Source organism: Zeugodacus cucurbitae, chromosome 6 (genome assembly GCF_028554725.1).
Source record: "Zeugodacus cucurbitae isolate PBARC_wt_2022May chromosome 6, idZeuCucr1.2, whole genome shotgun sequence".
Classification (NCBI taxonomy): Eukaryota; Metazoa; Arthropoda; class Insecta; order Diptera; family Tephritidae; genus Zeugodacus; species Zeugodacus cucurbitae.
This window is the reverse complement of record NC_071671.1, coordinates 72858424-72883081: the sequence shown is the minus strand read 5'-3', so window position 1 is coordinate 72883081 and position 24658 is coordinate 72858424. Positions and strand designations below refer to the sequence as shown.

Genomic DNA, 24658 nt, shown 5'->3' with positions numbered 1-24658 from the left:
TCAATGATTGCATGCACATTTACCATCGAAAATCTTTATCGTCGTAATCGAATTGAATCGCTGCGGATTCAATAATTAGACCCAAATCTTTAATGTATGTATTTTTTAAACTCATAGAATGTCCTTCTGCTTAAAAATAGGGTTTGTAAATGTATAACTTTAAAGCAAGATAAAAAAAAATTCCAACTATATTTTGTTGAATACCCATTTAATAATCGCCCATCGTTATCGAGAACGTTTCTATTTGCAGAGCGGCCTGCATATACATACATAAATGGCTGATTGATCAACCAATATTTCAGTATTACAGATATACTAACTTACATTTTACATTTAATTACAGGAAAAATAAATAACAAACGTACATTTTCTTAAATTTTCTGTTAAATCCCAATGCTACATAGTTTGATGGCGTAAACTTTATTTCCTTTATTTAACCTTGATTGGGAGGGTGGCAACGCCACTTACTCGATTTTTTTTTATTTTGGAATAACAAAATTGCATTCTTTGTGGAAACAAAATTGGGCGAAAGATTTGACTTCACAGGATGGTGTGTCGACTATGTTTAAAATATTCTGATTGCTGTTTGGAAATATTTGACGTTAATGGCGAACAATTGGAAATAGCGGATATATTGAAACGACACTTCTGGTTCCAGGTGTTTATCGCCAACAATTTTATATAAACATATTTTTTAATTGTTATTTGGATTGAATTATTTAGCCCCTGCCCAATGATACCATTTCAACGGTGATATGTCGAATTTGTTGGTTAAAAGTCAGCGATTTTCATCAATTTTATTTGACAATAGAACAAGCGCATTCGTCTCTGAGTGATACCTACGTAAAACATGAAACCGTAACTGTGGCAATTGATCAGGATTTTATTGAACAATCTGTACAAATTAAGGAAGAATGTCTAGACTATTTGCGCACAAATGAGAAAGTTGAAGAAGAAGTTAATCCATTATATGAAGCAGAATTGGATCAGGGTATGAATGAGGATTCAGAAGAAGGTGAAATAAGAGACGAAAAGATTAAAGAAGAATCAAATGTGGTAAAAAAATCGGAAGGTCAGTTAGCAAACTTGAATGATTTCAGAAAAAATAAGAGTAATTTGATATTAATATACGATTATTTTTCATTTAGAAAAAACACCGAGACAAAAACGGAAATATGTGCGAAAGAAACAATGTAAAAAAAAAGTGTCCAAAAATGAAATAGATGAAGATGACGAAGATAGTGAAGATGATGATGATGATGATGAGCAGGAAAAACCAAAACGTCAGAAAGTTATTACATCAACGCCGCAAGACGATGCTATGGTTAAAAAGCACATTCCCATGGGTTGTGAACTTTGTACATTTGTAGGAGAGGACTTCACGGCAATGGCTAAACACTTTCGTTTGCAACATCCTCTGATTAAACCCTACATTCGTTGTTGCAACAAAAAACTAAATAAACGATTTAAAGTAGTACAACACGCGTATAAGCATGAAGATCCTGAGTTTTTTAAGTACGACTAATTTTGTTTATTTGGTCTTGATATCCTTCGGGATTGGTAATATAATTAAATAACTTAATTAACTATCGTTGCTATTTTTCATGAAACAACATTTAAATGCATATTTTAAAATATATAATTTTTCAGATGTCAGGATTGTCAAAAAGTTTTTTCCGATCGGTACACACTAAGGTCTCATAAGATTGCCACCCATGCGCCAGAGGAAGAACTCAATTTCGCCTGTGACCAATGTCCCAAAAGGTTTTCACGGAAACATTTATTAGAGTTGCATCGGCCTTCACATGTACCAATGGATAAACGTTCTTTCGTATGCGATCAATGTCCAAACAGTCGATTCGCTAGCAATCATTTATTGAAAATTCACATTAGCATGCGTCATCGTCGAGCAACAAACGTATGTCATGTGTGCGCTAAAGAAATACGGGATAAAGCATCATTTGAAAAGCATGTTCGTTTACATTTCGAAGACAGCGGTCCTCGTGTTAAATGTCCACGCCCCGATTGTGATCGATGGTTGAAGGATGAAGAAAATTTGCGGCAGCATATGCGTCGACATAATGACGAGGGACTGGTTTTTAAATGTGACGAATGTAGTCGCGTTTGTAAAAACCGCCGTGCACTACGAAGTCATAAACTTTATGTGCACTCAAATGAAGTTTTCACATGTGAGGAGTGTAATAAAACCTTCAAAAAAGCCATTACTTTGAGGGTAAGCAAGAATATTATTTTGTATATTTAGAGATTTATTTAGACAGAGGTAGTAAATAAAATTAATACCCACATGATTTTCAGGAACATATGGCTCAGCATACTGGTGAAAGTCTCTACAAGTGTCCATTCTGTACTCGAACCTTCAATTCGAATGCTAATATGCACTCGCACAAGAAAAAAATGCACCCTATTGAATGGGACGTTTGGCGTAAAACGAAACAAGGGAGTTCGCAGCAGTTGATAAGTAAACAACAGAGCACTTTATAAGACGAAACGTAATACATAGAGACGTATTATGCTATGTTCTTAATAGTTAAAGTTAAAATGTCCAATTCTATAATCAGTTTCGTTAAATTTCTTATATTTATAAATAAATAAAATAAATACAACTTTACATATCGGAATAAATTTTCAATTTCCTTTGCAATAGAACAATATTTGCTGTAACTAATAAATGTATAATATGTTAAAAACAATTTTACTAACACAGAAGTTGATTCTTATTTTCAATCCTTAGAAGGCAGTTTTGTCATATGTAGAAGTGAGAAATTGTGGAAGAACAAATTATATTACTTTTTTTTGTTGTGTGTAATACTACTTTCAACTGGTGTACACAAAGATATTACCTTTTTTTGCTCTTTGCCGGGTATAACAGAGTAGCAAAACTGCGAGCGTTCTTGAGTTGACAAATGTTATATGAGGGTGAGTTTCTTGTGACATCTAACTAACAAACTTTTTGTCGAAAACGGTTGCATTTACTTATTCATAAAATTTTGTGAAATGTTGTAATGATGCTCAAAGAACCGACATTATTACCAATATAAGAGTAATAAAACTTTATATTGTTATCTATTTTTACCATGATATTCACCTCAGACACAAAGCAATAATAAAACATATGTTACTTATTTTAAGAAACTTCTCTTTTCGAGTTGCCAATTGAGTTCACACGAGCAACTCGCTGGTCCCCTCCAAACACGAGTGCTGCATAAAAAATATACACCTAAATACAGTGGAACTTCTATAAGTCGAAGATCTCCATAACTCGAATTTTTGTATTGGCAATAGCATTTAGAAATCAAATTTGATACAAATTTTCTTCCATAACTCAAACTTCCCTAACTTGAAGTTCCCCATAACTCGAACTCTTGAATTGGTACATAAATTTATTTAATTCCTAATACTAAGTTCTACTGCCGATAATTGTAAATAGTAGCATTCAATATTCATGCAATTTTTTATAATGCGCAACCCATTTTGGTGAATATAAACTCCGGCTATAGTTATTGTGCAAAGATTGTTCTGGTGGTGAAAATTGGGAGCTTCACTACTTTCTTATTCATCGTTTATTATTCTTTGTGATAAGATTTAATGTGTGCTTCTTGGATTTAATTTAATTTTTATCATGGTCTGCACACTTTGTGTAAAATATTCCGATAGTTTGCTAAGCATATTTAAAACGGATGGTCTCGCATTGGGTATTGCTGACATTATCAGGCGACACTTTTGGTTGAAGGTATTCAATGAATAAAAATTGCTTGCATTGATACTACATACATTGTTTAGCTTCATCCTGATGATGACAGGTCCGCAGCTATTTGTTCTCCGTGCTGGCTGAAATTAAACGACTTCCATCAATTTTATAAGACGGTAGAACAAGCACATTCTGCTCTTACAGATGACAGTATAAAAAAAGAACCCCTAAGTGAATTAATGGACATAGAATTTGTTGATCCTGACTTAAATATTAAAGAAGAACCCGATGAAAAGACCAATTCCAAAGCCAAACAATCTACAGATATCTCGAGAGAGATGATAAACCAATTTTGCGAGCTAGAAATGCCCTCTGCGAGTAGCAACGGAACAACGGATATAGAGGCGGAATTGCAGAATCCTTTTAGTGAACTAAGCTCCCACGATATAAAAAATGATAACATTTTCGAGAATATCGAGAAACATGATGAATTTGAGGGTAATGTAACTAATTCCCCTGAGAATACAGGTAATATAAGGTATCTGCATATACTATGTATGAATACATATTAATTTACATTTCAAAGATATAAATCCAACAAATACGGAAATGCGAAAGAATCAAAAATACGTTACACGCCAATTAATGACTTCTAAAAGAATGAAGCGTAAAGCTGAAAGAGATGAATCGTCAAAAAAAAAAGATTGTCCAGAAAAGGTGAAAGGTCGATCAAGTATTAAATCAAATTCAGAAGATGATGAAATGGTGAAAAAATACATTCCAATGATATGCGAGTTGTGCACTTTTATCAGCACTGACTATTCTTCAATTCGAAAACACTTCCGAAAACAGCATCCAAAAATGAAATCATACGTAAGATGTTGTAATAAGAAATTATTTCACCGCCTTGAAATTGTACGTCATGCGTATAAACATGACAATCCGGAATTTTTTAAGTATATTAATTAAAGACGTGAATATTATAGTGTTTAATTACAATTTCGTTAAAGGTGTAAAGACTGCAAAAAAAATTTTGCGGAACAGTCAACACTCTCCCGCCATATGATAACTGCACATGCACCAGAGGAGGAACTAAATTACCATTGTGATCAATGTCCTAAAAGATTCCCTTGTCAAAAGAAGTTGGAAATTCATAAAAACTCGCATGTGCCACAGAACGAGCGTGTATTCGTTTGTGACCAATGTCCTAATAGTCGATTTGCAAGTAATGATCTTTTAAAAATTCACATATGCATGCGACATCGTCGACCAACCAATGTTTGTCATGTGTGTGCCAAAGAGATACGGGATAAAGCCTCATTTGAAAAACATGTACGGTCACATTTCGATGATGGTGGTCCGAAGGTAAAGTGCACATTAGAAGGTTGTGACCGTTGGCTTAAGGATGAGGATAATCTTCGACGACATATACGAAGACTACATTCCAAAGATCAAAAAGCGGTTACGTGTGATACATGCGGACGGGAGTGTAAAAATCAAGATGCATTAACCAGACATAAATACCGTGTCCATTCGAATGTCGTATTCACCTGTGAGGAATGCAAAAAAACGTTTAAGCGAGCGATTTATTTGCGGGTAAAAGTTTTTGTTTAATTTGCTGTTTCAACGCACAAGAATTACCATTTATATATGTATGTACCTATTTTCAGGAACATATGGCGCAACATACTGGTGAAATCCTTTACAAATGTCCATTCTGTACGCGTACTTCAAATTCCAATGCAAATATGCATTCGCATAAAAAGAAAATGCATCCCCTAGAGTGGGAAAATTGGAAAAAAACAAATAATGGAAATTCTCGGCAGTTATTAAGTGAGCAACAGAAAAATAAACCAAATTCGTATACATTATGTAACAATTAATACATAATCATAGTGTATCTTCATTGAATGTACAATTGAACTTCCCTAACACGAGTCTCAATAATCTACAAAAAAATTCAAGTTATATAAGTTTTATTTAAAACATAAAATTCGTCGAAATGTTGTGTAGATTTGTACATAGTTTTATTTATTTAATTCGCATACAGCTTTCTGCTTATGCTCTTTATGAAACGAGATTTTAATCTGTTTAGTGCTTTGTAGTAATCGTCAGTTCTATTTACATTCGTATAAGAATTTAAATTTACAAATGATTGCGCTACATATTTTATGGATGGCGGTTGAATAATTTTTTCTTCAGAATCCTCATCGTTTTCCATGGCGCTAGAAGTCATATTCGTTGGGTCTGAAATGTTCGGTTCTACAATAAAATCATATTTTATTTATCTGGCTGAGCAAATCTCATTGTTCACCTCAATATAATCTGTAATAGTAAAATTTGAAGGTATATTTATATTAATATTTCTCATCCATAATTCGAAATCAGTTTCCATAAATTTTTGAATATCGTCAATGCTTTGCAAAAAAATTAAAAGTATATACACGTTTTTCGTTCGATTTATGGAAGGACATTTGTATGAAATTTGACTTCCAAATGCTATTTCTTTCAAGTTATAGAAGTTCGAGTTATGGGAGTTCAACAGTATATGTATGTACCAGAACAATATGCCGAAAATTGATGAATAAGCGAAAAAGTGTTTTTGTTTTGTGTATGCATCGTAAATTAATGATAAGGGAAGCATATTTGGTTCTGAAATTCATTCATTGTTTATCATTTGCAATACTATATACAAATGTACATATATAATTCATATTTATTCAATAAATTTTTATAATTGGTAAAACATGCCTACTATCACAATTACCTCATTAGTACTTTTTTTATTTTTAAACACAATCAAAATTCACAGAGGTCATATTTTGAACTTATGTTTTTTCAATTACGGATGTTGCCATCATCTATGTCTACTTTATTTCAGCTGAAAGAATGTTTCCTAAACAGTGTTTTTTCCAACAAATCATTCAATAATAAAACATATAAAATAAGTAGTGCAAGACGATATGTTTGAACACGATCATTTTGAAAACGAGTCGGTTTCGCTTGGGAATTTTAATATAACACATATATACATATTTACTAGCTGACTCCGCAGACGTTGCCCTGTGCGAAATTATTTGTTTTGAAAAGAAAACAAAGTGGAATTTATATTGTGTTGAAAATATTTATTTGCAATTTTTCTAAATTTTTTCAACGTAACGCAGCTTGATAATCAACAATTTTTGTTTTCTGTACTGGTGCGTAAATGTACAGAGATTATGGTTTTCCAACTCACATACCACACATTATTCGATGGCTGCGTCACAATCAGTCGGATTAAATTACACAGTTTCGGCGCATGAAGATAGCGAAGCATAGTAATGACAGATCCAACTTTGAGACACAAATGGTGCGGCGGAATGCCAGGCAAATCCAAAGGCTTTAGAAATTGAATAGGATAATTCACCGCTTTGTCTTCATTTCCAACACAAATCTCAGGGAATTTGACATGAATCGTGTAGTTATGACTTAAACATCGGTATTTTTGACAGCTAAAATTGCGCGTCCACTCAACCTATCGTAGTTAGGATAATTTTGGAAAATGCTCGGATAAACATTCGCGATAAGTTCATCTTTCGTTGAAGTGAATTAACAAATGGCATTTGGAATTGATATCAAACCATTGGAAGTATCAACCGGAATTTGCCCATTTCCAATCCTTAGCAGTTCTTCTGCGGTTCTATACTGTTGCAAGTACAATCGCATATTCATAGTCAATCGTATGGTTTTCACGTACCGCCACAAATACGATGATTTGATACATGTGTTCAATTCATCCGCCGCTGTTTCGAATTTCGAAATAACGGAAGTGTTTGCCAAAAATAACAGGAGCATTATGCCACCAAAGCAGCGATTATTATTCCACAGAACTTCCATTGTTCTGTCAAGTGCTTCTAGAGAATTGAACACATCTCTTCAGTTTACAATTCTTCAACACTTTTGCCATAGCCGATTGCGTTGCAAACAGGTGTTTCATTAATTTGCATGTTTAACGGAAGTTTCAGTGCCGAATGTACCGCTCTTCCAACTTCTAGTAGCGTTGCAGCAATTCCAGTAGATGCGAGAGCCAACGCAATGCATTTTGAAATCGTATAGTTGCCTAAATCCTTATTAATTCAAATCAAATACAATTATCAAAATATTTCACTAAAACTTCCAAAAATTTCTTAACAAAGCAACAACGACAACCTTCAAAATTTCAAAACTAAAATTACCCAAATCGGTTCTGCCATTCTCGGCTTTTAGCGAGACTAACGAACAACAAATCATTTACATATATGTACGAAAATGTAAGTATTCGAAATTTGGATACGGTAAATTTTGCATACACTTCATATAAGGCTAGCTAATATTGCTATTAAAAGAAAAAAAATACGCTATAATTAAAATAAATAATACATTGAGAACACGATAAATCTCTTTACTGTGATAAATATAATTTAAATAAGAAATCATCGCCCGCTTCTTTCAAGGCAAGCAATCAGTAATATAAATGTCCCTATTCCTACAGGTTAAGTGAATATATACTTGTTATGACCGTCTGAACTTTATATTAAATTTCAAGCGTCATTGAAATTATCAAACTATGACAGAGAGGACAGGTATGATGGCGTGAGATTTCAACTGGAGCAGCACAATGGTGACAGATGCCACAAATCCAAATATTGCTTGTGGGTTGAGTGATAGGTTTGCCTGAAGACACACATGCTGGAAAACGAGCGCCACAAACTGTACAGACCGGCAAACTAAAAAATAAGAAAATATATTAGTTTTAGTATATACATACATACATAGCTATGAACATATCATGAAGCTACAGATCTCAAGCTAACCTATCGGGCACCGGCGAATTGCATGCGTAACATTTAACCGTTTCATTTTTGGTATCTTCAGTGGTATACTTGGAAAAAATACTTTCCGCAAGCTGTTTATACTCATGGACTCTACACTCCGGAATATTCTCCAAACCTTCTAACTTTGTAAAAGCCTTGACGCATGTTCCTAATGAAAGTGTCTCTTTGAATATATTATTTATAAGACCAAAATTCTGAGTACCCACCAAAGGATCGATCTGCACAGCAGGAAAGTGCGAGTATATTATATACATCTTCTGCCGGCAAAATATCATCGTAATCGCACAAGCGCAATGCAGTAACTACCGCACTGTGTGCAATACCAAAACGTAACTGACGCTGTGCCAACATCCTAGAGAAAATTAATTAATTCAATAGAATATTGAATATATCCGACCACTTATATCTGCTTATAATTACATAAAGTGATAAGCTTCCGCCGCATGCCACATATGTTCAACGACATGTGCGTCCTCTGGACTCATCGTGTCCAATATAGAATTTCTATCAACTTTGTAACTCAATTCAGCTGTACTCAACGATTTTAGATGTTCCTCGGATAATAATCCAGCCAGAATATAGAGCTTCTTAATACGTAACATACTGGTATCTTTCTCCGCTTCTCGTTGAGCCAGTTTACCCAACAAACGCGCGGCTTCCAAATAGAATCCGGCTTTCTTTTGAAGTTCGATTGCTTCAGGTAGACGATCTTCTTTGATAAGCTGTGTTGCATGCTTGCATAGCAATTCTCCAATTTGTGGCATATCGAATTTTCGAGCAAGTTGTACCGCCTCTCCCCATTGTCGAAGATTAACACAAGCATTTACCGCCGATTTAGGATCGCCCATTTTTAAGTACGCCTTGACTGCCTCTGTGCACATTCCTGCAAGTGAATCAAGTTAAATTATTTCATAATTTTAATATGATCTATCAATGTTGTTTACCAACTGAAGCCAACATTTCGGCTATTTTTGCTAACAATGGACTTTTCTCAGGTAATTTATCAATGCATTGATCCAACTCATCAAATCTCTCAAGATGGTAAAGAGCATCCATTAAACCTTCTAAGTGATGTGATTTTTCATAGTATTCTTTTGCGCTCTCCCTGTGAACAGTTGGGTAAAGATATTACTTGTAACTTACAACATTTTGAACAGAGATTATAAGGAGTTTTAATTACTCTAATCACCTAACGGGTTAAATTGACTTTAATTTATTAGTCTCATTTGAGATACTGAAACACATCGCTAGTTTCCACGGCGGTCATATACGGATTTTTATCCAGCCAAGGACTGTCAACAGTACAGTATTCCTCAAAATTATTGTTCTCTGACACTGTAACAATAACAAAGTTCTGAAGCACAATAGCATTAATTAAATGTAGTGATCTCTTCCAAAAATACTCGAAATCGGTTCATATCTTTTCCATTTACAGAATAAGAGGATTTCCGTCATTTCGGTCGAATTTTCACATTATACATATGTATGTATATTGGACTCTTTCCAATATGTGATAAATTCCGATGCTAATAAGCGCATTACATCTAATCGTTTTTTGAAATCAAAAATATGCGAAAGTAGTCAATACTTTCTCCTAACTTCCTTATATAAACAATGATATCAAATTCTTTTACTGTTAATATTTTTCTTACCATGAACGTAAACTTGCAAAATGATTGCCAATTTCACGCCAAGCGATTTCCATTTGTTGGTCGGACACACCCGAACCCATACGATAGAGTTGAACGGCACGAAACCAGTCGCATAGAGTAATGCGCAGATTGATGGCCAAATCTCTGTTTCCAAATATTGTTATTGTTTTAGTCGAAAATCAAAAATTATGATTTTTTATGTACTTACCTTCTATCAGCATCCATATATAATTTTTCAGCTTCCTCGAACTCACCATAGAAAGCGGCCACTTCAGCTTTTTGTAGCATGGGCGTTGTGATATTTCGCATACGTTTTATTAATTGAATCCCCTGATAATTAGCGCAGCGAACAAATGCATTTTCAGCGGTTCCTAATTCGAGTTTCTTTAATGCCGCCTCAGCCAACAAACGCCATAAGCGTGGGTGTGGATTATCTTCAATGAATTGCTTCGCGTCTTCTAAGCCCACATGTTGCAGCAGATCATCGGTGTCACGCAACGATTTAACTCGCAACTGTATAATATGATTAACAGAATTTTGAGTCTCATCGCCACTAATTATGTCATCAAGCAGAACACTAGTGATCTCCAAATCTTCAAAAGCACATATATAACCGGAACAAGAAATAGGTTCTTCGGGATCATTGCCACGAAATACATACATGCGTGTCTTCTCCATTAATGCGAGTAATAAAGGATTATCCTTGGCCCAACAAACAGCCCAAACATCCTTTCGTTCAACTCGATTAAAATTCACCTGTGATTGACGATCATCCTCTAAATCTAGCAACGTCATAACACCAACATCATCTATAACGGCCGCACGACTAGAAAAGTGGTTTTACAATATTTAATTATATTTAACAAACTTAATGACTGTGAAGGGATTCAGATACCTAGAATTGCAATTAATAGCCAATTTATGAGGTGTTGCATTGATCTTATGACGATTTCGCAGTGCTACATTCGGTACACTATACTCATTTATAATGCCCGAGGAACGTGCCACCAACAATATTTTCTCGGACATAGCGAGTGCACATATGGGATCTATGTTAACATGTTGCTTATAGGCTTTTCTATCACCACTTGCTCCACCTGTAGCAATTACTAAATCTTTTGCCATTTCGACGCCAGTTGGCGTATCATCTATATGAAACCGATTCTCTTTACGTCCCTTCGCCCCATGCAAATTCGCTGCGCTCTAAGTATGTGTATGAATCAATAAAAAAAAATATATATATATACATTGGTACTCTTTTAAATTACAAAGTTGAGACTCACCTTGGGAGTGTTGTAATGCCAAATGAGTACTTCATCAAAAGAGGCTATTGTTACATGTCCAGAATTAATGCCAATGAAATTTGGTTTCATATCAGTGTATTTAGCTGCCAAATCAGACGAAAATTTAAACACATGAATAAAGAGAATTCTTTCAAAAGTGTAAGAACAACCGTCCGAAATGTATTATCTGCCTTTATGACTTTCTTACAATTATTAATATTTATTAAAAAATTTAAGTAAATTAACAAGTTAATATAACGAGATAATTTTAATGGCTGTATAACAAACGGCATAGGTGTGGCTTTGACAAAACTTTTTATAAAATTTATATGAATAGTGAACAGGTCCTTAATTTGTTGGTTGAATTAGACTGGTTAGAGGAGGAAAATAAGGAGGAGATATGAATTGATATACAGTTCAACTGCCCTAACTCGAATCACCATAATCCAAAAAAAAAAACTTCGAGTTATAGACACTTCCGAGTTACAGAAGGTAATTTGTGTAAAATTAAACTTCTATTGGGAATTCAAGAGTTCGTGTTATGGAGAGCTTCGAGTTATAGAAGTTCGAGTAATGGAAGTTCAACTGTCTTTGTATAATAGTCGGCGATTAATATAGCCGATTGTATAATAGTCGATTTCTTGAAATATCAGCACTGTGTCAAATGCCGAAAATATGTAAATGTAAATGTAAATATATGATGAAAGTCGAAAAATTGCGACAAAAATATATTTTTGAATAATCAAATGTTTAGTTGTTATTATTCCGCGGAGTAGTAGAATTAAGCTCATTGCATGCAATGCTGGGCGACTTGTAACTTATAAGAGCAACTCAACATGAGTAATAGTCAATTACCATATATTTTGAGACTATCAATTGTGTACTTACAGTCCACAGTAGTTCCAATAGAATTGCACAACATTAACTGATAGCATTTATCGTCATTCTGATTTTGATTTTTAGCATCAGTAATAATATTTTCCTTCATATTACTATTTAAGCATTCTACAGCTAAAACGCAATACTCGCTGCAAGCAGCCATCCCCAATGCAGGTTCGACTTCCTTTAGAAAACTCTGAAAAACTTTATTATAGACTATATTGCAATTATTCATTATATGAATACGACACCTGATTAGAAAGTGTATTCCAGAATGTGATAACATTCGTCGTTGAATTACGAATATGATTAGTATTGTTTTTGTTTAGGAAAACAACAGTTTTTTCAAAATAGCACCACATATAATCGGGACGTATATTTGCAAAATATATGAATGAATCTACAGCCATTGCAATACGTAAAGATTTTCCTTCCCATGAAAGGGAAGAGATCTCATTTCCTGGAACCTTCAGAATGCGTATCAACTGTCCGAATGGCGAGTAAAAGTTTACTTGATTTGATTCCTTCGAAGTACTGTAATCTATAAGAGTTCCACAAACAGATAGTACAGAACCGTCTTGATTCCACTCCGCGTCTATATTTCGCATGCCAGTATCGATGATAACTGGGGCTAGATGAATGCATATACATAAACACATATTTCAAATAAATTAGCGGTCTCTTAAAGCATACAATTAAAAAAAAGTACTTACCGTCATCGATTTCATTACGCATAATTTGCAATTTGCACGTCTCAAAACAAATCGCTAGAACTGGTCTGTTGGATGGTGCTCTTCCGCTGTACCAACAAAGTGCCGAAATTCTAAAGTTTCTATTTGGACTGAGCGAGACGCATTGTATATTTAGCTTCATCTGTTTTCGGGATGAAATGCCATTAGTATGACCATGTATGATAAATAATATTTAAATACCGACCGCAAAATTTCCTTGGTTGTCATATAGATGACATTCACCATTAGCTAAACCAAATAAAATCAAGCGATTATCCGGACTCCATTGCACACTAGTTAAATGTGTATTCTTTAGTTCCTTGCCCCATATACGATTTCCATCCACTGAGCCTTAAAGTATGCAACATATATTTATGTATGAAAACTGAAGAAATCGGAGATAGTTAGCAAAGAACCTGAATGTAATAAATGGATGAATGTTCTTTCGATTTTTACATGAGCAATGTATCTATAAAGACTTGCGATACGATGTAAATTAAAAAATTAAGAACGAACCTCCAGTTCCTGATACATAGAATTTTCACACATTCATTCATCCCAATATTGGTACTTACCTACAATAATGGCCCCATCTTCATACACTATGCATATTTTGGCACCATCAGATGTCCAACTCATACTATTAACGGTGGATTTTTTGCGATCATTAGTCATCTCTTCGTACCAAGAACCTTTATAGATCATCCAAACCATAATGACTCCATCCAGATCCGAAGAAGTCAATTTCTGCTGCGTCTCATTCCAAGTGACCACTTTAACCCCTTCCTTATGCCCGTCCAGTGTTTGATTCATGGACAAGTTTGATACGGCAGCTAGATTCCCCTTATTTGGCCCACTGGATGCTAAATAAATGGAGCAACAATAAATTAGTTTTTGGATTTAAATTAATAAAAAAGACTATAGTATACTACCTTGCTCTAGTTTCAACACCTTAAGTAGGCCCTCAGAACCAGCGACAGCTATGTACCCATGCTCCTTATTCCAAGCTATGCAATTCAATTTTACATTGTTTGGTATGGCAATCTAGATGTTTTATTAGTGTTTTACAAAGAATATGTACGAATTGAAAAATGCAAACCTTTTTACTTAAATATACAAACATGATGTTGAGTATTAGTTTTCTTTGCTTTCGTTTGATTTAATTGTACAATGTTCATATCCCAAATAAAATATGTTAAAACTCGTTCCCATAGCGACTACGACTGTGATATGTCTATTTTATGTTTGTTGTGTTTACCAAGTGTTGTTTTTGTTTGTTGTTTGATGTACTCTACTGAGGGTTTACAGTGATACTAAAACTGTTTCGACAGTCTAATGAAATCTTTACATTTTTCCGCTTTTTCGACATTGTCTAAATTCTTATACAAAATGTATAGAATTTCTATGACATTTTCACATTTAATATTTATTTATTAATTCAAGTCAGCAAAATATTTAGAATGGTACAACAACAACTAATACAAAATCTGGCAGCACTTGCTGCACTGAACTTGAACAGCTGATGCATAAACATTTTATAATTGTACATTAAACATTTTCATTTTCATAGAATAAATACTTAAACCATACTTCTTGAGCAAGAAATATTGTAATTCAAATTATTCTTTTAACGAGTGTATCGCTTATCCAAAACAACAACATTGATTTTTGATTGCAAATACCTCCAAGATGACGGAAAGTGGTAGTAATCCATACGACATGGATAGCTCGGCATTTAATTCTGAAAAATATTTGGAAAAGTTATTGAAGGTAAAGATGTACACAATTATTTATTAAAATAATGTTTTTAAAATTTGTGGAGTTTTACAGGATTGTACCTTAAAGCAAATTATGGACACTGAGACTGCTGTAATAAAGGATACTCAAACACTACATTCCGATATGCAGACACTCGTCTATGAAAACTATAATAAATTCATATCGGCAACAGATACTATACGAAAAATGAAAAACGATTTCAAGCAAATGGAATCAGATATGAATTTATTGCGCAATAAAATGAATTCTATAACATCATTTAGTGATCAAATTACAGACACATTACAAGGGACTCGTTCACAACTGTGTCGTCTATCTGAAAAACACTCTCTACTTAAGCGTTTACAATTTTTATCCTCACTACCAGCTAAGTTGAAGGGCCTGATAGAAGAACACAATTACACTCAAGCTGTGCAAGACTATTTACATGCACAAAAAGTGTTTGCCCAATATGGTCGACAACCTTCATTCGATGGTATTCAAAGGGATTGTGTGACAATATTACACGACTTGAAGGGACGCTTGAGAATCGATTTCCAAATGGCGAGTAATTCAGCTCAATCATTAAGTGAGATTGGAGAGTTATTATTGCAGTTAGATGAAAAACCTGCAGATTTGGCGAACGAAATGCTGACTTGCGCTTCAAAACGTTTGCACGAACAAATCGTACTTTTACAGGTATTTGTAACATTATTTCAAAGTTCATATAAATATGTTAAAACTATTTATGTAATTAGGATCAAACTGAACGTGACATGATTGAATTTGTTGATATGGGCATAGAAGGATTTCTCAATGACCTGACAATAGTCGTTACTTCATATTTTGATATGTTTGTAGCAAAAAACTATGACAAAGAAAGGTAAGAGTTGTGATTTACATATGTTTTTTTAAAGTTCCTACAAAATTGTAAATAAATATGTATATATTTTAGCGATGATTTTCAAGAGAATACCTTGCGTCAATTAAACGTATTTCTTAATCAAAATGTTGACAAATACTTGGCACTTGTTCATGATCGTGTTGAGTCAGACATAGGCTTCGGTGACACCCAAATAATGCTCCGTGGTCTTGATCGCCTCCATCGGCGCCTTTTGGCTATGCGCAATATTTGTCGTGGATTGGAAATACAACGTAATACCATAGATATCATAATTGCCGCAGCACATCAACTTTGTGAAGCACATTCTAAAGTCTTAAAAGATCACTTCTCCGATAGCCTTAGCTCTGTACGACTGGCGCTGGTTTCGGCAAAAAGTGACAATAATAATGGTGCAAATTTAAATGAATTAATTACTAATTTGTATATGTCTATGGTGGAAAAGGTAAAAGGGGTGCTGCAAGATTTATTGGTATTTCTGCAGACAGATTGGTCATTTAATATTAAAGCTGAATACAAAGGAGGTCTATGCGTTGAAGGTATACGGGAGAGTTTATTGATTGGTAAATATTGTCAATACATTTGCACTTAATTTTTAATATATGCTGTATATCACATTTATCAGGATTCATGCGTCATATTTCTAAAGTGATGTGTTCTTTTGCTGAATTTTCAAGTCCAAGTCCTCCAAATCTTCTATTGGTATTATCAAAAACATGTCTTGAAATGGAGCAGAATGGTGTGCATATTTTGGTAAATTCAAAATTTATACTGTTTACAAGAAAATACTAATTTTTCTTTATATTTTAGATAACATTGGTTGATGACTTATATGAAATTGATTCAGAAAATAGTGCGGTATTAACTCATGAAACAGAAATTTGCGCGGAAATGCGAGAAACCGCCCAAACTCTACTTGATGGATATGTGCGTTTACAGGGAACAAATATTTCGCAGGTATTTCAATACTGCAAGAGTATACATGAATCAAATTTACAACAATAACAATTTCAGATGCTAAGAAAAAGCGTAGAAACTCGTGATTGGCTAAATTGCCTCGAACCTCGCTCAGTGCGGGCCGTAATGAAACGGGTTGTAGAGGAGCTTGGTTCCATTGAAACTGTTGTAGCTAGTCTTTATGAAGCTGGCATTAGGACGACGGCAAGCAGTGATTCAAGTCGAAAAACCCATTTTAGCACATTGACAACAACTAAGCAACAGTATCGTTCAAATTGGTCGAATTATACGCCATCACAATTAGAATCTAGTTATGTCTCGAATATACATCGATTATTTTCGGAACGCATTGACATATTTACTAATGTTGATTTCTCAAAAGTATCCATTGTGACTGGTATTATAAAGATTGGTTTAAAGGTAAATTTGTTTGATTCGCTCGCCGGCTTCAAAGTAATTCTATGCTATTATTCATATGTGTAATTTAGACACTTCTGGAGTGCATACGCCTTAGAACATTCAGTAAGTTTGGCTTGCAACAGGTACAAGTGGATACGCATTACCTGCAAATGAATCTTTGGCGATTCGTTACTGATGAGAAGTTAGTATGGTAGATTATTCAGTATTAATTCCATTGAATATATTTTTTACACATATTTCAGTCTCGTGAATTTTCTGCTTGATGAGATACTCGGTTCCGCTGTTCATCGATGTTTAGAGTCCATACTTATGGAACCGAATGCGGTGGAAATAATATGCGAGCGCGGTTAGTAATATCTTTTCAAGTTCATCACATAAAACAAAATTATAATAAATATCTAATAATAATAATAATATATTTTAATCACTAATTATTAGAAATATCTATCTCGTTAATATGCTAGCCTAAATATGGATATAAATACAATCGAAGAGATTTGTATTTAATATAAAATAAACATTAAATTTCAAATAATATGCTAATTTATTGTAAAAACTATACTCTCATCGTTAGCATTATTAGCATCTCCCTCGTTATCACTGAAACCTTCTGTGGTTACTAAAATGTTGTGTGTTTCTCTTCCGTCGTCTGATTTAATCATTATTACTTGTGGCATAGAATCATCATCACTGCTTATATCTACTTCAGACACAGTTTGTCCTTTTGGAGTTTGTGTTTCGCTTGCTTTCTCTATATTATCGATATAAACATCAGGTTTCGCAGCATTTTCACGTCGTTGTTTGCGGGTCTCTTCAAACTCTTTAGGATGCATTTTTTTCCGATGAGAGTGCATATTTGCATTGGAATTAAATGTTTTAGGACAGTGTGGGCAACTATATAAAACTTCGCCTGTATGCATGGTCATATGTTCCTATAAAAGATATACATATATGTTTAAGCCATTGTGATTATAGTATATATATTACAAAATACCTTCAAAGATATGGCCTTTTTGAAAGCCTTCTTGCAAACACTGCACTCGAAAACGCGTTCAGATTTGTGAACATAACGTTGATGACTGAGCAGCGCACTGCGATTTGGTGCCACTTTTCCGCAAATACTACAAACGTGTAATGTTCCATCGTCGTTATGACGTCGCTTATGTTTCTGCAAGCTGTATTTATCTTTATGCCATGAACCACATTTTTCACATTGAACCTTCGGCAAAACAATGCCTGAGTGTTCCAATTGATGTCGTGCAAAGGCTGTGCGTCCTCTTATGACCTTTGCACAAACATCACACATAGTGGCTCCATAACTCGAATGCATTGTTTTCATATGTGTACTGAGCATGTTGGCTGATGCAAATCTTTGGGGCAAATTAAAAGTTATATATGTACTTGAAATTAAATACGATACATGAACTATATTTACCCTCTTTTACAGACATCGCATATGTGACTACGTTCTTCATGAATAAGACGATGTTGTTCTAAGATATAGGGCCGTGCAAACCGTTTCGGACAGTGTTCACATTGATATTGCTTTTCTTCTTCCGGCTGATGTTTGATCAAGAAATGATTACGCATACATTGTTTGTCGGCAAACGTTTTGTCGCATGATTCACATCTGGACAGAGATAAATTTTACTACTCAAAATACTACATTTCAATTTGGTTTACATTTAAGACTACCTATAACAATCCGGATTTATGTGTTTTTCAATGTGACCTACCAGTAGCGCACGTTTATTGAATTTTTTATTACAGCAAGTTGCGTACCCTTTACATTGGTGAATTTTCTCCATATGTTTTCTTAATTGAGAAAATGTTTGTTGTTCTGTTGCACAGATATCACACACTAAACGTATGCATTGTGCGATTTTTTCATCGATTTGACGCATCCGTTCCTCATAACTTTCTTGTTGCGAATCATCACCTTCATTTGTAAACATTTTAGATTTCGTTTTCCCTTTTTTATCCCTTGTTTCACTTTTAATTTTAGGTGGTCGACCCCGTCGTTTACTATTACCAAGTTCCGCTTTTTGGCATTCATTGCCAATTATTTTCGATTCGGAGTCTAAAGAACTTTTGTTCTGCTGAGAAATATTTTTTGTTTTAGAGCGGGTGGAGCGTAACTGCCGTTCTGTCGGTAAAGCAAGTGCATCTAATTGTTTTATATATAAAGATTAAAAATTACTATGCAATAGAATATATATGTATAAAATATATTACCTTCGCTTTCTTCTACGATGCCCATTACTTCTTCCATAAATGATTCGCTATTTATATAAGGCTCATCATCATTTATGGACTGTTCACTTTTTAATTCTTTCGATTCCAGATCTAACCCTTTCGCAGTTAGCTTTTCGGGCAAAAAGTCATTTTTTTTATTGCTTTCTATTTTTTCATCATTATTGAAATAATTTGTGGGAATTGCAGTTGACAAATTTTGATCCAACCATTCGTTGACATCTTTATCCTCGGTTATTGAATAATTACGCCTCTTACGACAATTGGGCTCTAAATCCGTATTTAATGAAAATCGTTCAGTCAATAGCCTATGAGCTTCTTCCACGCCCAAGTAAAATTCATTGAAATTGGAAACGCTAATCCAACACGAATTGCATATTGCAGTAGATATCGGATCATCACTCCTTGGCTAAAAATAAGCATTTTATAAAAAAAATAACATATTATGAAGGCGATGTTTGGATAAGCTACCTCGAACCAGAAGTACTTAGCAAGTACGGCAGCCACATTCAACTCAATGCCTATCTCATCAAAAATATTAATTACATCTTTAATATGCTTCAGGCACAACCTACAAATCATTTTATATACGTTTTATAATCGTTTGGGATAAATATTGAAGTTTGATAAATAACACATTGGCAACTAGTAAAAAAGCAAGTACAAATCACAACCAGCCATAAACAAAAATAAAAAAAAAACAATTGGAAAGTGTTACCACCATTTGTTAATTAATAGTAAATGAAATGTTTATTTAAAAAAAATTTAAATTTGCAAGTTGTTGTATTTGTTTTAAGCATAATCCCAATTTCGAAAAATGGAGAGCATATTCTAACTTAATAGATTTTAACAAAACATATTCAATATTATCTAAATATATTATATTATTTAATCACACCGGTAAACAAATTTAGGATAAATCATTATTTACCCTCTTTATCCAAACCAAGTAATAACAATTTTAATTGTTGGTTAACTTGTATTTTTATTTATCTATCCAAAAAATTATTAAATAATGAGCTTAATATGCAAAGAAAAATACACTTCTTATCGATAAGATAATCCCATTTCTAAAGGATTTAATCGATGTTTTAATATTAAAGAAGAAGAACAATTAGTTTGACTTCTTATGGACAATTTTTTCTTGGTTCTGTTTTTGTATAATTTTGCTTTATATGTCCACTAAATATGAAGGTAAATAAAAATGTGATATTCAGTAATGTCTTTAGTAAAATATTATATAAATTTTATTGCCAGCGTATTAGTGAAAAGAAACTTGAAGCGTTTGCCGTTGGGAATATGGGCAAACGCACCCTGTCTAAAAAGGAAATTGAAGAACAGAAAAAGAAAGAAGATGAGGCAGCCGCGGCACATGTAATCAACTTATTTATTTAAATAAAAATGGTTTCGTCTACTAATTTTTTTATATGTATCAGGTTTTCAAAGAATTCGTTGAAACATTTCAAGAAGCTCCCAGTGCCTCATCTAAAGTATGGGTAAAGGCCGGTACTTATGATGCGGGATCAAGACGTAAGTTGAATAATTTTTTTTTACTTACATTAAATTTGAATTCGTAAAATATTATTTGTGAAGGTGAAGACAGCCGTGAGAAGGGTAAATTATATAAACCAGGATCAAAGTTGGATGAAAAAAGCGCAGCAGAAAAGGCACAAGAATACGCTAAAATGCTTGCATCGGACTTGAAAAAAGATGCAGTTCCGATAAAAAAGAAAAGTCAAGAGAAGAAGAAAAGCAATTTGGAATTGTTTAAAGAAGAATTAAGACAGTAAGTTTGAAAAAATTATCCGTACTGCATGAAATATATACCATCTTTTAGAATACAAGAGGAACGTGAAGAGCGTCACAAATACAAACATCTTGCGGGTCAGGCAGTAGCTCAACAGATCGTTGAAAGTGCACCCGAATCCCGCGAATCGGGTTCATTCGATACTGGCGACCCAAATACCACTAATCTCTATCTAGGCAATCTCAGTCCCAAGGTGCTATTGCGTTTTATGAGTATATCGGTAAATAAATATCCTTTTTTTTACATACATCACATTAGATTTCAGAACAACAGCTAATGGAAATTTTTGGACGTTATGGGCCTCTTGCAAGCATAAAAATTATGTGGCCACGTTCCGAAGAAGAAAAACAAAGAGGACGTAATTGTGGATTCGTTGCTTATATGAGTCGTAAAGACGCCGAAAGAGCTCTAAGAACTCTGAATGGTCGATACATAATGGGATATGAAATGCGCCTAGGTTGGGGTAAATCCGTACCAATTATGAACCAACCAATTTTTATACCACCCACACTTTTGGAACTTACGTTACCACCACCCCCATCTGGTCTACCATTTAACGCCCAACCCCCACCTACAGAAGTTCAAAATATACCAAGAATAAACTACAAAGAATACACTACAGAAGAAGAGAAGGAAAATATGGAAAAGGTAATATATTATGATTATTTCAAAATAATGTTATTTCCCTTCATAAACGTTTTTCTAATATATTCAGATACTATATAAATCTGTTGTGAAAGTACTCATACCTACAGAAAAGTAAGTGTTAATAAACTTGTTAATTAAAATATATATAAATCGTTCATATTACATTTTAGAGCGGTTCTCAATATTATACATCGTATGATTGAATTTGTGATACGTGAAGGTCCTATGTTTGAAGCTCTGATAATGAGTCGCGAAATGGAAAATCCATTATTCTCGTTTTTATTCGATAACGAAAGTCCTGCGCATATATATTATCGATGGAAACTATTTTCATTATTGCAAGGAGATACACCCTCAGAATGGAACGAAAAGGAATTCCGGATGTTTAAAGGAGGTCCTATTTGGAAGCCACCGATAGCAAACTTTTATACGATGGGTATGCCAGATGAACTTGTCATTGATCCAGATGCCACCGTTGTGCACAAAGGTGCACTTTCAAATGCGTATGTAATCATTAGTATTGAAGTGTTTTGTATTCATTAATAGCTATTCACTTTTCATTTTAGCCAACGCGATCGCTTAGAAGACCTTTTGCGCCACATAACACCGGAGCGTACGCGCATTGGTGATGCAATGATATTTTGCATAGAACACGCTGATGCTGCAGATGAAATTTGTGAGTGCATTGCCGAATCACTGTCCAATCCAGACACATTAGTATCAAAAAAAATTGCTCGTCTCTACCTCGTCTCCGATTTATTGCATAATTGTACTGTGAAAGTTTCGAATGCTTCCTTTTTCAGAAAAGCGTAAATATATATGGCATTGAAAATTTAATCGCAGTATTTAATAATAATCATACAACTCTTTCAGCATTGAAAAACATTTAATGGAAGTATTTGAAAATATGCACAACTTTTTCAATTCAATGGAGAGTCGGCTAAAAGCTGAAGGCTTAAAGTCGCGTGTTATTAATGTAATACGTGTTTGGGAAGAATGGACAATATATCCAAAGGAATTTTTGGCAAAACTTAAAAGTGTATTTTTGGGAAAACAGGTAAAAAAAAACATGTTAATTACAATAGTAAATATTTATTTATGTACAATATGTATTTTATATATGAAGATCGCATCGTCACCACCTCCAATAGAGGAAGCAATAGAAGAAGTGCACGATGATATTGATGGTGCTCCCTTGTCAGGTGATGAAAAGGACGATGAGGACTTAGATGGTATACCACTGGATGGTGCAGCTTTGTTGAAAAGCGCTCTGATGCGTGGCTTACCAGAAGCAATGTCGATACAAAAAAGCACACCCACAAGACGTGGTGCTGACATTGAAGAAGATGACGATATCGATGGAGTACCATGTAAATTCAAAATCAGAAATATTATATTATATTATAAATTTGATTTGTTGGAACTTGTTTTATTATTTTGTTGCTAATTCATAGTGGACGATGACATTGATGGTATACCTTTGGAAAAATTATCTTGTGATTCATCAAATGCCAAGAGCGGTGCATTCATACCGTCGAAGTGGGAAACAGTTGATCCCGAACAGGTTGAAGCTCAGGCAATCACAACTAGCAAATGGGATACTCTGGATCCACCACAACCACCAAAGTTTTACGACTCTAGTGACGATGAACAGTTAAGCAATAATGTTGCACATCATTATGACGAAGATAAACGTACAAAATTACGTGAAATTGAAGTGAAAACAATGCAATATCAAGATGAGTTGGAAGCTGGCATGAGACAACTAAAATCAGGCTGGACTATAAGTGAACAAGTGGAATACTTTAGGCACAAGCTACTTAAAAGGGTTAGTAGACCGAAAAGCTTTAAACGTGGACAAATATAATATTTTGATATTTCTTATAGGATACTGATGTAACAGATTCACCGTTATCTTACATGAATATAAAAGATAATCGTCGAGGAAGTGAATCTCCAGATAGCTCTAGCAGAAGAGCTCGTCGTCTTAAGCATTCGCCATCAACAGTACAATATAATAGCAGCAGTTCACGATCGTCTCCAGCGCGTACAAGTTGTAAACGGTCACGTTCTCCACTAGTTACACGACGTGAGGGATCACCAAACTCTACTAGTACGCGCAGCACAAAATCAAAAAGAAATCGTTCACGTTCCCTTTCAGACTCGCCAAAACGATATATTGAACGCACAACGTATATATCAAAATCTGTTCGATATGAAAATTCACCACGTTCCCGCAAATCGCCTTCGCCGGGCTATTCGTCTTCGCGTTCAACTAAACGTGATGATAGAGAACGTGAATATCGTAGCGAAAAGCACAAAACCCGGCATAAGCATTGAATTGAAAGGAGAGAGTACATCATAAATGTATGAAAAATAAACATTTTCAATAATTAAGCAATTTTAAAAATAATAAAAATTTATTTAATCAAACTAACATATTATTATCGAGATACATAAATAAATATGATCAGTATGCAGGTATGTTTTAAATCTCTAAGGAATTCGGTTTCAATGAATATGAACTAAAATACAAGGCAGAAATAAACCATAGCCACTTTTATAGCTTGAAAAATTTCCTTATCACAAGTTTTACATATTACTTGAACGTAGGTATCTACGCTTATAAGAAATAAATTCAGTATAGAATTTCATTTAAACGGAATTAATATCGCTTTCTTGCTTATAAGTCTCTATTATATCTTCAATTATTTCCCAGTGTTTTTCTTTTGTTAAATCACTTACAAATGGCTGAAACGAAGAAGTTAAAACGTTATACATTGTAAAATCAATATCTTGTAGTTAAG

The 24658-nt window shown here is 34.1% G+C and overlaps 7 protein-coding genes across 9 annotated transcripts in view; 4 read left to right on the top strand and 3 right to left on the bottom strand.

Moving 5' to 3' along the window:
- Positions 1-342: 342 nt before the first annotated feature.
- LOC105221402 (transcription factor grauzone) lies at positions 343-2639 on the top strand. The gene is made up of 5 exons (XM_011198365.3): positions 343-658; positions 724-1072; positions 1149-1515; positions 1651-2233; positions 2317-2639. Exons 1-5 carry the CDS (start codon positions 548-550, stop codon positions 2500-2502), a joined length of 1596 nt encoding a protein of 531 aa, XP_011196667.3. The 5' UTR covers positions 343-547; the 3' UTR covers positions 2503-2639.
- Positions 2640-4074: 1435 nt separating this feature from the next.
- LOC128919793 (transcription factor grauzone-like) lies at positions 4075-5592 on the top strand. Its single transcript, XM_054233529.1, has 4 exons — positions 4075-4237; positions 4296-4474; positions 4754-5305; positions 5380-5592. Exons 1-4 carry the CDS (start codon positions 4075-4077, stop codon positions 5590-5592), a joined length of 1107 nt encoding a protein of 368 aa, XP_054089504.1.
- Positions 5593-7872: 2280 nt separating this feature from the next.
- LOC105221399 (vacuolar protein sorting-associated protein 51 homolog) lies at positions 7873-17526 on the top strand. Its single transcript, XM_029046290.2, has 10 exons — positions 7873-7998; positions 14678-14877; positions 14938-15564; positions 15624-15748; positions 15821-16329; positions 16392-16519; positions 16577-16723; positions 16781-17143; positions 17212-17324; positions 17386-17526. Exons 2-10 carry the CDS (start codon positions 14797-14799, stop codon positions 17492-17494), a joined length of 2202 nt encoding a protein of 733 aa, XP_028902123.1. The 5' UTR covers positions 7873-7998; positions 14678-14796; the 3' UTR covers positions 17495-17526.
- LOC105221400 (WD repeat-containing protein 35) lies at positions 8125-14382 on the bottom strand. Its single transcript, XM_011198362.3, has 16 exons — positions 14207-14382; positions 14040-14151; positions 13683-13970; positions 13313-13458; positions 13090-13249; positions 12628-13007; positions 12386-12572; positions 11498-11601; positions 11110-11417; positions 10423-11040; positions 10215-10358; positions 9507-9667; positions 8983-9445; positions 8769-8914; positions 8542-8710; positions 8125-8454 (listed from the first exon to the last, which is right to left on the bottom strand). The coding sequence occupies exons 1-16, from the start codon at positions 14228-14230 to the stop codon at positions 8262-8264; spliced, it is 3603 nt and encodes a 1200-aa protein (XP_011196664.1). The 5' UTR covers positions 14231-14382; the 3' UTR covers positions 8125-8261.
- Positions 17527-17668: 142 nt separating the features above from the next.
- On the bottom strand, positions 17669-20092 carry LOC105221397 (transcription factor grauzone). Its single transcript, XM_011198360.3, has 6 exons — positions 19868-20092; positions 19379-19805; positions 18839-19310; positions 18579-18773; positions 18138-18513; positions 17669-18075 (listed from the first exon to the last, which is right to left on the bottom strand). Exons 1-6 carry the CDS (start codon positions 19976-19978, stop codon positions 17683-17685), a joined length of 1974 nt encoding a protein of 657 aa, XP_011196662.2. The 5' UTR covers positions 19979-20092; the 3' UTR covers positions 17669-17682.
- A 361-nt stretch (positions 20093-20453) lies between these two features.
- On the top strand, positions 20454-24288 carry LOC105221395 (U2 snRNP-associated SURP motif-containing protein). Of its 2 annotated transcripts, XM_011198357.3 has the most exons (13): positions 20454-20590; positions 20654-20770; positions 20833-20926; positions 20990-21182; positions 21234-21396; positions 21462-21851; positions 21919-21962; positions 22022-22354; positions 22418-22660; positions 22725-22908; positions 22978-23221; positions 23306-23679; positions 23739-24288. In XM_011198357.3, exons 1-13 carry the CDS (start codon positions 20585-20587, stop codon positions 24189-24191), a joined length of 2838 nt encoding a protein of 945 aa, XP_011196659.2. In that variant the 5' UTR covers positions 20454-20584; the 3' UTR covers positions 24192-24288. The 2 variants fall into 2 exon arrangements, with proteins under 2 accessions (XP_011196659.2, XP_054089135.1); XM_054233160.1 differs by having other exon boundaries at positions 22725-23221.
- The window catches only part of LOC105221396 (cyclin-Q), a 61774-nt gene continuing 61359 nt past the window's right edge, over positions 24244-24658 (bottom strand). For both annotated transcript variants that reach the window (XM_054233171.1, XM_011198358.3), the window contains exon 6: positions 24244-24602. In XM_054233171.1, coding sequence (XP_054089146.1) covers positions 24507-24602 — 96 coding nt within the window. In that variant the 3' untranslated portion in view covers positions 24244-24506. The remainder of the gene's footprint in view (positions 24603-24658) is intronic.